At 54.7% G+C, this 13,288-nt stretch overlaps 1 protein-coding gene across 2 annotated transcripts in view; it reads right to left on the reverse strand.

Moving 5' to 3' along the window:
* LOC147097842 (uncharacterized) overlaps positions 1-7,144 on the reverse strand; it is a 59,874-nt gene extending 52,730 nt beyond the window's left edge. For both annotated transcript variants that reach the window (XM_085970871.1, XM_085970870.1), the window contains exons 1-2: positions 7,086-7,144; positions 4,010-4,051 (exon numbers count right to left, since the gene is read on the reverse strand). In XM_085970871.1, the coding sequence (XP_085826997.1) occupies positions 4,010-4,051; positions 7,086-7,116 (73 nt within the window). In that variant the 5' untranslated portion in view covers positions 7,117-7,144. The remainder of the gene's footprint in view (positions 1-4,009; positions 4,052-7,085) is intronic.
* Between the last annotated feature and the right edge of the window lie 6,144 nt (positions 7,145-13,288).

Here is a 13,288-nt window from a genome sequence, read left to right on the forward strand (position 1 = left end):
TGGTGTTCCCGTGCACCTGCTGCCCTTGTCCTTCTAGGTGGAAGAGGTCGCGGGTTTGGGAGGTGCTGCCGAAGAAGCCTTGGCGAGTTGCTGCAGTGTATCTTGTAGATGGTACACACTGCAGCCACGGTGCGCCGGTGGTGGAGGGAGTTGTGACCGAGTCCAGTACCAGAGTTATTTGAATCCATTTGCCCATGGTGAAAGGCCAGTGTCTAACCCGCTGCTCTACACAATCCCCAGGTTAGAAAATCTTTCATCCCTTGTCTGTGTTCCATCAGGCCAGGTGCCAGCTGTGGCTCAGTGGGCAGCCTCTGAGTCAGAAGGTCGTGGGTTCAAGTCCCACTCCAGAGACTTTGGAACATAGGGACAGGAAGAGGCCATTCAGCCCCTCGAGTCTGTTCCACCATTCAATGAGATCATGGCTGATCTGCGACCTAACTCCATATACCCGCCTTTGCCCCATATCCCTTAATACCTTTGGTTAACAAAAATCTATCGATCTCAGATTTAAATTCAACAATTGACCCAGCATCAATTGCTGTTTACAGAACAGCAAACTTCTCCCACCCTTTGTGTGTCGAAGTGTTTCCTAACTTCACTCCTGAAAGGTCTGGCTCTAATTTTTAGACTCTGCCCCCTAGTCCTCGACTCCCCAACCAGCGGGAATAGTTTCTCTCTCTCTACCCTATCAGTTCCCTTAATATCTTAAAAAGTTCAATCAAATCACCCCTTAACCTTCTAAATCACAGGGAATACAACGCCAGTTTGTACATTTGTTATTTTTTCATCCACACTTCTTGTTTGGCCTTTTTTCTTCCCTCACTCATGGCAGCTGTCCTTCATTCTGCCAGCGCAATTCACGCTTCATCTAGAGCCAGCCTTTGTTCCTTAACCTGTCCCATTACCACCTCCGCTTGCCTTGAATATCTCGTAAGGTCTCTTAATCTCTCCTGCCTTCTATCCTATCACCGACCTTCCCTTTTGTTCTTTCATCCCCTCCCCCCTTTCCCAGCCCCTAACTTGCTTCACAATCTGTTCCATTTCCTGCTTTTTTCCAGTTCTGACGAAGGGTCTTCGACCTGAAACGTTGACTCCGTTTCTCGCTCCACGGATGCTGCCCTGGCCTGCTGAGTTTTTCCAGCGTTTGCTGTTGTTATTCCTAGTTTGTGTAATATCGCTTTGTAATTTAACCCTTGAAGTCCGGGCATCATTCTGGTAAACCTACACTGCACTCCCTCCAAGGCCAATATATCCTTCCTAAGGTGTGGTGCCCAGAACTGCTCCCAGTGCTCCAGGTGTGGTCTAACCAGGGTTTTGTACAGCTGCAGCATAACTTCTACCCCCTTGTACTCTAGTCCTCCAGATATAAAGCCCAGCATTCCATTAGCTTATTCCGTTAGTTGAAGGGGCAGTACTGAGGGAGTGCTGCACTGTCGGAGGGGCAGTACTGAGGGAGTGCTGCACTGTCGGAGGGGCAGTACTGAGGGAGTGCTGCACTGTCGGAAGGGCAGTACTGAGGGAGCGCTGCACTGTCGGAAGGGCAGTACTGAGGGAGTGCTGCACTGTCGGAGGGGCAGTACTGAGGGAGTGCTGCACTGTCGGAGGGGCAGTACTGAGGGAGCGCTGCACTGTCGGAGGGGCAGTACTGAGGGAGCGCTAAACTGTCGGAGGGGGCAGTACTGAGGGAGCACTGCACTGTCGGAGGGGCAGTACTGAGGGAGTGCTGCACTGTCGGAGGGGCAGTACTGAGGGAGCGCTAAACTGTCGGAGGGGCAGTACTGAGGGAGCGCTGCACTGTCGGAGGGGCAATACTGAGGGAGTGCTGCACTGTCGGAGGGGCAGTACTGAGGGAGCGCTGCACTGTCGGAGGGGCAGTACTGAGGGAGCGCTAAACTGTCAGAGGGGGCAGTACTGAGGGAGCGCTGCACTGTCGGAGGGGCAGTACTGAGGGAGCACTGCACTGTCGGAAGGGCAGTACTGAGGGAGCGCCGCACTGTCGGAGGGGCAGTACTGAGGGAGCACTGCACTGTCGGAAGGGCAGTACTGAGGGAGTGCTGCACTGTCGGATGGGCCGACTTTTGGATGAGACGTTAAACCGAGGCACAGTCTGCTCTCTCGGGTGGATGTAAAAGATCCCGTGGCACTATTTCGAAGAAGAGCAGGGGAGTTCTCTCATGTTTCCTGGCCAATATTTATCCCTCAATCAACACCAAAAAAGAGATTATCTGGTCATTATCACATTGCTGTTTGTGGGATCTTTCTGTGCACAAATTGGCTGGCGCGTTTCCTACATTACAACAGTGGCTACACTTCAACTGTGCTTCATTGGCTGCGACACGCTTTGGGATGTCCTGAGGTCGCTGGAGAAATGCAAGTTCTTTCATTTTTAATTTGAGAAAAGAAGCGAGGAGGGCCGGAGATGGCGGAAACTGTGCTCTGGTCAGTGAGCTGCCTGGGCCTGGGCCTGGGCCTGGGCCTGGGGCTGGGGCTGGGGCTCTCTGGGCCTTGCGGGGGTAGGTGCATGGCTACTGAGTCTGCCACAGGGGATCAACTAGATTCCAATCTTCCATCGGCAAATATGGAGCCACTGTGCCTCCAAAGTGGCTGTACTCCAGGAGAACCATTGTTAGTTGGCCACCAGTCACACACCATCCCAACTTGGAAATATATCGCCGTTCCTTCATCGTCGCTGGGTCAAAATCCTGGATCTCCCTCCCTAACAGCACTGTGGGAGCACCTTCACCACACGGACTGCAGCAGTTCAAGAAGGCGGCTCACCACCACCTTCTCAAGCGGCCCATCCAGTCCGCGCTGGTGTTTCTCCCCCACACGGGCGGATCCTAATCCCATGTACCCGCCCTGTTCCCAGATCCCTTTATTCCTCTTTCCTTTAACCACCTGTCTAACCTGTTCCTAATCGTTGCCCCGATCTCTGCTTCAATCACTAACCCCAGGAGTGAATTCTACAGACTCACAACCCTCTGTAAAAAGGTTTCTCCCGCTCTCTGTCCTAAATCTCTTACGGCACGGGAAGGGCAATAAATGCTGGGGCTTTCCAGTGACGCCCACATCCCAGAACAAATAATTATGAACATGACAAGCTTGGGCTGAAATCCAAAGACAAATCATTTGTGATTTCAACTCAACAAATACAATGGGTAGGAACATAGGAACAGGAGGAGGCCCATTCAGCCCTCAAACCTGTTACACAGGAACAGGAGGAGGCCCATTCAGCCCTCAAACCTGTTACACAGGAACAGGAGGAGGCCATTCATCCCTCGAGGCTGTTACACAGGAACAGGAGGAGGCCATTCAGCCCTCGAGGCTGTTACACAGGAACAGGAGGAGGCCATTCAGCCCCTCGAGCCTGTTACACAGGAACAGGAGGAGGCCATTCAGCCCCTCGAGCCTATTACACAGGAACAGGAGGAGGCCATTCAGCCCCTTGAGCCTGTTACACAGGAACAGGAGGAGGCCATTCATCCCTCGAGGCTGTTACACAGGAACAGGAGGAGGCCATTCAGCCCCTCGAGCCTGTTACACAGGAACAGGAGGAGGCCATTCAGCCCCTCAAGCCTATTACACAGGAACAGGAGGAGGCCATTCAGCCCTCGAGGCTGTTACACAGGAACAGGAGGAGGCCATTCAGCCCCTCGAGCCTGTTACACAGGAACAGGAGGAGGCCATTCAGCCCCTCGAGCCTATTACACAGGAACAGGAGGAGGCCAGTCAGCCCCTCGAGCCTATTACACAGGAACAGGAGGAGGCCATTCAGCCCCTCGAGCCTATTACACAGGAGCAGGAGGAGGTCATTCAGTCAGATCATGGGTGATCTGTACCTCAAATTCATTTACCCACCTTTGTTCCATATCCCTTGATACCTTACCCAACTAAAGTCTATGGATCGCAGTCTGCAAAGCGACAATAATGCCGCTGAGTGTGAAATGGCTGATCTTTGTCCTGTTAAAGGACCCAGGAATTCGAAGGTTTAACTGACACTGAAACTTACTGTTCAATTGGTCTGTGACATCATGGGCTTCAAATTCATCATCTGCAATAAAACATTCAATAGAACATTCTTCATTTTATTGTGAAACAGGGCGTCCCAAAGCACTTCACAGCTTCCCCAGGAATCACCTCCCCTTCCCCAGGAACCCTCTCCCCTTCCCCAGGAACCCTCTCCCCTTCCCCAGGAACCTCTCCTCTTCCCCAGGAACCCTCTCCTTCCCCAGAAACCCTCTCCCCTTCCTCAGGAACTTACTCCTCTTCCCCAGGAACCCTCTCCCCTTCCCCAGGAACCCTCTCCCCTTCCCCAGGAACCCTCTCCCCTTCCCCAGGAACCCTCTCCTTCCCCAGGAACCCTCTCCCCTTCCTCAGGAACCCTCTCCCCTTCCCCAGGAACCCTCTCCCCTTCCCCAGGAACCCTCTCCCCTTCCCCAGGAACCCTCTCCCCTTCCCCAGGAACCCTCTCCCCTTCCCCAGGAACCCTCTCCCCTTCCCCAGGAACCCTCTCCCCTTCCCCAGGAACCCTCTCCTTCCCCAGGAACCCTCTCCCCTTCCCCAGGAACCCTCTCCTTCCCCAGAAACCCTCTCCCCTTCCCCAGGAATCCTCTCCCCTTCCCCAGGAACCCTCTCCCCTTCCCCAGGAACCCTCTCCCCTTCCCCAGGAATCCTCTCCCCTGCCCCAGGAACCCTCTCCCCTTCCCCAGGAATCCTCTCCCCTTCCTCAGGAACCCTCTCCTTCCCCAGGAACCCTCTCCCCTTCCTCAGGAACTTACTCCTCTTCCCCAGGAACCCTCTCCCCTTCCCCAGGAACTTACTCCTCTTCCCCAGGAACCCTCTCCTTCCCCAGGAACCCTCTTCCCTTCCTCAGGAACCCTCTCCCCTTCCCCAGGAACCCTCTCCTTCCCCAGGAACCCTCTCCCCTTCCTCAGGAACCCTCTCCCCTTCCCCAGGAACCCGCTCCCCTTCCCCAGGAACCCTCTCCCCTTCCCCAGGAACCTCTCTCCTTGCCCAGGAACCCTCTCCCCTTCCCCAGGAAACCTCTCCCCTTCCTCAGGAACCCTCTCCCCTTCCCCAGGAACCCTCTCCCCTTCCTCAGGAACCCTCTCCCCTTCCCCAGGAACCCTCTCCCCTTCCCCAGGAACCCTCTCCCCTTCCCCAGGAATCCTCTCCCCTTCCCGAGGAACCCTCTCCCCTTCCCCAGGAACCCTCTCCCCTTCCCCAGGTACCCTCTCCCCTTCCTCAGGAATCCTCTCCCCTTCCCCAGGAACCCTCTCCCCTTCCTCAGGATCCCTCTCCCCTTCCCCAGGAAACCTCTCCCCTTCCCCAGGAACCCTCTCCCCTTCCCCAGGAACCCTCTCCCCTTCCCCAGGAACCCTCTCCCCTTCCCCAGGAACCCTCTCCCCTTCCCCAGGAATCTCCTCCCCTTCCCCAGAAACCCTCTCCCCTTCCCCAGGAATCTCCTCCCCTTCCCCAGGAATCCTCTCCCCTTCCCCAGGAACCCTCTCCCCTTCCCCAGGAACCCTCTCCCCTTCCCCAGGAACCCTCGCCCCTTCCCCAGGAATCTCCTCCCCTTCCCCAGGAACCCTCTCCCCTTCCCCAGGAACCCTCTCCCCTTCTCCAGGAACCCTCTCCCCTTCCCCAGGAACCCTCTCCACTTCTCCAGGAACCCACTCCCCTTCCCCAGGAACCCTCTCCCCTTCCCCAGGAACCCTCTCCCCTTCCTCAGGAACCCTCTCCCCTTCCCCAGGAACCCTCTCCTTCCCCAGGAACCCTCTCCCCTTCCTCAGGAACCCTCTCCCCTTCCTCAGGAACCCTCTCCCTTCCCCAGGAACCCTCTCCTTCCCCAGGAACCCTCTCCCCTTCCCCAGGAACCCTCTCCCCTTCCCCAGGAACCCTCTCCCCTTCCCCAGGAGTTCCCTCCCCTGGAATTGACTCCCCATCTAAAGTATTGGGACAAAGAAGGTTGCAATGGAGAAGAGCGAGAGGTTAGAGTTGAGAGGGCATCACCAACAGGGAAGGTTATACTGTACTGAGCAACTACACGTCTCTCCTGCTTAGCCTTTCTGGAACGCGGCCCCTTCTCAGCGAGATCAGAGCATTCCTGCCAAGGCTGGGCAGCCTGGCGAGTGGGTCAGGGCAACATGGGCTCAGGAAGTTAGAGCGTTTGACTGGGTCAAATTGCCAGCCAACCATAGATGATGAACGTTCTTGGGTAAATCATCACATCCAATCATTGATGTGAATTATCACAAATAACACTTAAGCATTGCGACTCCTGATAAATAAATAAAATGTGCGGCAAACAGATTATTCATTTAAAGGGAAAGTCCATTCCTCCAAATTGCCCCTCAATACTCAGTGTAAGACTCTCTCTAACCGACCAACCAACAAGGCCCAGAGTCTGAGCTCGGTGTTTTTGGAAAAAGTCTTTAGATTTGAGAGTTCCCAGTGTCAGTGTGTGTTTGTCAGTGTCGGCCGCGGTTCAGTGGGCACCACTCTTCCCCTCTGAGTCAGAACGTCGTGAGTTCAAGTCCCACTCCAGAGACTCGAGCCCATAATCCAGGCTGACACGCCCAGTACAGTACTGAGGGAGTGCTGCACTGTTGGAGGTGCCAACTTTCAGATGAGACGTTAAACTGAGGCCCCGTCTGTTCTCTCAGATGGATGTAAAAGATCCCATGGCACTATTTCGAAGAAGAGAAGGGGAGTTCTCATCAGTGTCCAGAGCCAATATTTACCTCTAATCAACATCACTAAAACAGATGATCTGGTCATTATCAGATTGCTGTTTCTGGGAGCTTGCTGTGCGCAAATTGGCAGCCACGTTTCCCACATTACAACAGTGACGACATTTCAAAAGTACTTCATTGGCTGTAAAGCACTTTGGGACGTCCTGAGGTGGTGAAAGGCGCTATAGAAATGCAAGTCTTTCTTTCCACTATTACACCCCTCCCCCCTCTGCTTCCCTCCCCTCCCCCCATCCCACTCCTCTACCCATTCCCCCATCCCCTCTCCCTTCTCCCCCAGTTCCCCCTCCACCCTGACTCTTATAGGTCCATGGGGCAATAATGAGTAGTTACCTGTGGGTCTGCTGTGAATCTGTCCAAACATCCTCCTGTACCAGTCCCTCGGCTTGTTCACACTCTGTACAAAACACACAGAGAGTCAGAGAGAGAGGGAGCAATAGAGAGCGAGAGGGAGATTGGAGAAAGAGTCTGCTCCATCAAGCATCCACCCTCTCATGCCCCTCATTCAGGGTCTGTCAGGATCTCTGCATCACGGCCACTTGAAGAGACCTGGGCCCCTTCCCGAGGTCCCTTTGGAAAGGAACAGCCTTTGTCACTCACAACATCTGATGTGGGAATTGCCACATTCACCTTTCACCTTTCACTCGGGATTACCGCTCGAAGCTAACAAAGGAACATCATTCATAATCTTGTTCTATTTCAAATCCATTGCAGATACAAGTGTTTTTCGAAATTGATTCCCACAAACATCTTCACAGATATTGTGGGAGAGAGCCTCATGTGCACAGCAGTGCGCCACACTCCCATTGAAGTCTCCCTGTGGTCTCTCAATAGGGGTCTCCCTCACTGGGAGAGGGAACAGGCAGTAATCCAGAGACCGGGAGAGTGGGAACAAGCAGTAATCCAGAGTCTGGGAGAGTGGGAACAGGCAGTAATCCAGAGTCTGGGAGAGTGGGAACAGGCAGTAATCCAGAGACCGGGAAAGTGGGAACAAGCAGTAATCCAGAGTCTGGGAGAGTGGGAACAGGCAGTAATCCAGAGTCTGGGAGAGTGGGAACAGGCAGTAATCCAGAGTCTGGGAGAATGGGAACAGGCAGTAATCCAGAGACCGGGAAAGTGGGAACAAGCAGTAATCCAGAGTCTGGGAGAGTGGGAACAAGCAGTAATCCAGAGTCTGGGAGAGTGGGAACAGGCAGTAATCCAGAGACTGGGAGAGTGGGAACAGGCAGTAATCCAGAGACCGGGAGAGTGGGAACAGGCAGTAATCCAGAGACCGGGAGAGTGGGAACAGGCAGTAATCCAGAGTCTGGGAGAGTGGGAACAGGCAGTAATCCAGAGACTGGGAGAGTGGGAACAGGCAGTAATCCAGAGTCTGGGAGAGTGGGAACAAGCAGTAATCCAGAGACTGGGAGAGTGGGAACAGGCAGTAATCCAGAGATTGGGAGAGTGGGAACAGGCAGTAATCCAGAGACCGGGAGAGTGGGAACAGGCAGTAATCCAGAGACTGGGAGAGTGGGAACAGGCAGTAATCCAGAGACCGGGAGAGTGGGAACAGGCAGTAATCCAGAGTCTGGGAGAGTGGGAACAGGCAGTAATCCAGAGACCAGGAGAGTGGGAACAGGCAGTAATCCAGAGACTGGGAGAGTGGGAACAGGCAGTAATCCAGAGTCTGGGAGAGTGGGAACAGGCAGTAATCCAGAGTCCGGGAGAGTGGGAACAGGCAGTAATCCAGAGACCAGGAGAGTGGGAACAGGCAGGAATCCAGAGACCAGGAGAGTGGGAACAGGCAGTAATCCAGAGTCTGGGAGAGTGGGAACAGGCAGTAATCCAGAGACCGGGAGAGTGGGAACAGGCAGTAATCCAGAGACCAGGAGAGTGGGAACAGGCAGTAATCCAGAGACCGGGAGAGTGGGAACAGGCAGTAATCCAGAGTCTGGGAGAGTGGGAACAGGCAGTAATCCAGAGTCTGGGAGAGTGGGAACAGGCAGTAATCCAGAGTCTGGGAGAGTGGGAACAGGCAGTAATCCAGAGTCTAGGAGAGTGGGAACAGGCAGTAATCCAGAGACTGGGAGAGTGGGAACAGGCAGTAATCCAGAGTCTGGGAGAGTGGGAACAGGCAGTAATCCAGAGACCGGGAGAGTGGGAACAGGCAGTAATCCAGAGTCTGGGAGAGTGGGAACAGGCAGTAATCCAGAGTCTGGGAGAGTGGGAACAGGCAGTAATCCAGAGTCTGGGAGAGTGGGAACAGGCAGTAATCCAGAGACCGGGAGAGTGGGAACAGGCAGTAATCCAGAGTCTGGGAGAGTGGGAACAGGCAGTAATCCAGAGACCGGGAGAGTGGGAACAGGCAGTAATCCAGCGTCTGGGAGAGTGGGAACAGGCAGTAATCCACAGACCGGGAGAGTGGGAACAGGCAGTAATCCAGAGTCTGGGAGAGTGGGAACAGGCAGTAATCCACAGACCGGGAGAGTGGGAACAGGCAGTAATCCAGAGTCTGGGAGAGTGGGAACAGGCAGTAATCCAGAGACCGGGAGAGTGGGAACAGGCAGTAATCCAGAGACTGGGAGAGTGGGAACAGGCAGTAATCCAGAGTCTGGGAGAGTGGGAACAGGCAGTAATCCAGTGATCGGGAGAGTGGGAACAGGCAGTAATCCAGAGTCTGGGAGAGTGGGAACAGGCAGTAATCCAGAGACCGGGAGAGTGGGAACAGGCAGTAATCCAGAGACCGGGAAAGTGGGAACAAGCAGTAATCCAGAGTCTGGGAGAGTGGGAACAAGCAGTAATCCAGAGTCTGGGAGAGTGGGAACAGGCAGTAATCCAGAGTCTGGGAGAGTGGGAACAGGCAGTAATCCAGAGACCGGGAGAGTGGGAACAGGCAGTAATCCAGAGTCTGGGAGAGTGAGAACAGGCAGTAATCCAGAGACTGGGAGAGTGGGAACAGGCAGTAATCCAGAGTCTGGGAGAGTGGGAACAGGCAGTAATCCAGAGACCAGGAGAGTGGGAACAGGCAGTAATCCAGAGACTGTTAGAGTGGGAACAGGCAGTAATCCAGAGACCAGGAGAGTGGGAACAGGCAGTAATCCAGAGTCTGGGAGAGTGGGAACAGGCAGTAATCCAGAGTCTGGGAGAGTGGGAACAGGCAGTAATCCAGAGACCAGGAGAGTGGGAACAGGCAGTAATCCAGAGACTGGGAGAGTGGGAACAGGCAGTAATCCAGTGTCTGGGAGAGTGGGAACAGGCAGTAATCCAGAGTCTGGGAGAGTGGGAACAGGCAGTAATCCAGAGACTGGGAGAGTGGGAACAGGCAGTAATCCAGAGTCTGGGAGAGTGGGAACAGGCAGTAATCCAGAGACTGGGAGAGTGGGAACAGGCAGTAATCCAGAGACCGGGAAAGTGGGAACAGGCAGTAATCCAGAGACCGGGAGTGTGGGAACAGGCAGTAATCCAGAGTCTGGGAGAGTGGGAACAGGCAGTAATCCAGAGTCTGGGAGAGTGGGAACAGGCAGTAATCCAGAGTCTGGGAGAGTGGGAACAAGCAGTAATCCAGAGTCTGGGAGAGTGGGAACAGGCAGTAATCCAGAGACCAGGAGAGTGGGAACAGGCAGTAATCCAGAGTCTGGGAGAGTGGGACCAGGCAGTAATCCAGAGACCGGGAGAGTGGGAACAGGCCGTAATCCAGAGTCTGGGAGAGTGGGAACAGGCAGTAATCCAGAGACCGGGAGAGTGGGAACAGGCAGTAATCCAGAGTCTGGGGGAGTGGGAACAGTCAGTAATCCAGAGTCTGGGAGAGTGGGAACAGGCAGTAATCCAGAGTCTGGGGGAGTGGGAACAGGCAGTAATCCAGAGTCTGGGAGAGTGGGAACAGGCAGTAATCCAGAGACCGGGAGAGTGGGAACAGGCAGTAATCCAGAGACTGGGAGAGTGGGAACAGGCAGTAATCCAGAGTCTGGGAGAGTGGGAATAGGCAGTAATCCAGAGTCTGGGAGAGTGGGAACAGGCAGTAATCCAGGGTCTGGGAGAGTGGGAACAGGCAGTAATCCAGAGTCTGGGAGAATGGGAACAGGCAGTAATCCAGAGTCTGGGAGAGTGGGAACAGGCAGTAATCTAGAGACCAGGAGAGTGGGAACAGGCAGAAATCCAGAGACTGGGAGAGTGGGAACAGGCAGTAATCCAGAGTCTGGGAGAATGGGAACAGGCAGTAAGCCAGAGACCGGGAGAGTGGGAACAGGCAGTAATCCAGAGTCTGGGAGAGTGGGAACAGGCAGTAATCCAGAGACCGGGAGAGTGGGAACAGGCAGTAATCCAGAGACTGGGAGAGTGGGAACAGGCAGTAATCCAGAGATCGGGAGAGTGGGAACAGGCAGTAATCCAGAGACCGGGAGAGTGGGAACAGGCAGTAATCCAGAGACCGGGAGAGTGGGAACAGGCAGTAATCCAGAGACTGGGAGAGTGGGAACTGGAAGTAATCCAGAGACTGGGAGAGTGGGAACAGGCAGTAATCCAGAGACTGGGAGAGTGGGAACAGGCAGTAATCCAGAGTCTGGGAGAGTGGGAACAGGCAGTAATCCAGAGACCGGGAGAGTGGGAACAGGCAGTAATCCAGAGTCTGGGAGAGTGGGAACAGGCAGTAATCCAGAGACCGGGAGAGTGGGAACAGGCAGTAATCCAGAGTCTGGGAGAGTGGGAACAGGCAGTAATCCAGAGACCGGGAGAGTGGAAACAGGCAGTAATCCAGAGTCTGGGAGAGTGGGAACAGGCAGTAATCCAGAGACCGGGAGAGTGGGAACAGGCAGTAATCCAGAGACCGGGAGAGTGGAAACAGGCAGTAATCCAGAGTCTGGGAGAGTGGGAACAGGAAGTAATCCAGAGACCGGGAGAGTGGGAACAGGCAGTAATCCAGAGACCGGGAGAGTGGGAACAGGCAGTAATCCAGAGTCTGGGAGAGTGGGAACAGGCAGTAATCCAGAGACCGGGAGAGTGGGAACAGGCAGTAACCCAGAGACTGGGAGAGTGGGAACAGGCAGTAATGCAGAGGCTGGGAGAGTGGGAACAGGCAGTAATCCAGAGAACGGGAGAGTGGGAACAGGCAGTAATCCAGAGACTGGGAGAGTGGGAACAGGCAGTAATCCAGCGTCTGGGAGAGTGGGAACAGGCAGTAATCCAGAGTCTGGGAGAGTGGGAACAGGCAGTAGTCCAGAGACTGGGAGAGTGGGAACAGGCAGTAATCCAGAGACCGGGAGAGTGGGAACAGGCAGTAATCCAGAGACTGGGAGAGTGGGAACAGGCAGTAATCCAGAGACCGGGAGAGTGGGAACAGGCAGTAATCCAGAGACCGGGAGAGTGGGAACAGGCAGTAATCCAGAGTCTGGGAGAGTGGGAACAGGCAGTAATCCAGAGACCGGGAGAGTGGGAACAGGCAGTAATCCAGAGACCGGGAGAGTGGGAACAGGCAGTAATCCAGAGTCTGGGAGAGTGGGAACAGGCAGTAATCCAGAGACCGGGAGAGTGGGAACAGGCAGTAATCCAGAGACCGGGAGAGTGGGAACAGGCAGTAATCCAGAGTCTGGGAGAGTGGGAACAGGCAGTAATCCAGAGACCGGGAGAGTGGGAACAGGCAGTAATCCAGAGTTTGGGAGAGTGGGAACAGGCAGTAATCCAGCGTCTGGGAGAGTGGGAACAGGCAGTAATCCAGAGTCTGGGAGAGTGGGAACAGGCAGTAATCCAGAGTCTGGGAGAGTGGGAACAGGCAGTAATCCAGAGTCTGGGAGAGTGGGAACAGGCAGTAATCCAGAGACCGGGAGAGTGGGAACAGGCAGTAATCCAGAGATCGGGAGAGTGGGAACAGGCAGTAATCCAGAGTCTGGGAGACTGGGAACAGGCAGTAATCCAGAGACCGGGAGAGTGGGAACAGGCAGTAATCCAGAGCCTGGGAGAGTGGGATCAGGCGGTAATCCAGAGACTGGGAGAGTGGGAACAGGCAGTAATCCAGAGACTGGGAGAGTGGGAACAGGCAGTAATCCAGCGTCTGGGAGAGTGGGAACAGGCAGTAATCCAGAGACCGGGAGAGTGGGAACAGGCAGTAATCCAGAGTCTGGGAGAGTGGGAACAGGCAGTAATCCAGAGTCTGCGAGAGTGGGAACAGGCAGTAATCCAGAGACTGGGAGAGTGGGAAAAGGCAGTAATCCAGAGACCGGGAGAGTGGGAAAAGGCAGTAATCCAGAGTCTGGGAGAGTGGGAACAGGCAGTAATCCAGAGACCGGGAGAGTGGGAACAGGCAGTAATCCAGAGACCAGGAGAGTGGGAACAGGCAGTAATCCAGAGTCTGGGGGAGTGGGAACAGGCAGTAATCCAGAGTCTGGGAGAGTGGGAACAGGCAGTAATCCAGAGTCTGGGAGAGTGGGAACAGGCAGTAATCCAGAGACCGGGAGAGTGGGAACAGGCAGTAATCCAGAGGCTGGGAGAGTGGGAACAGGCAGTAATCCACAGTCTGGGAGAGTGGGAACAGGCAGTAATCCAGAGACCGGGAGAGTGGGAAC

This window comes from Somniosus microcephalus, chromosome 30, assembly GCF_052327205.1.
Source record: "Somniosus microcephalus isolate GS21.2 chromosome 30, FLI_Smic_1.0, whole genome shotgun sequence".
NCBI lineage: Eukaryota > Metazoa > Chordata > Chondrichthyes > Squaliformes > Somniosidae > Somniosus > Somniosus microcephalus.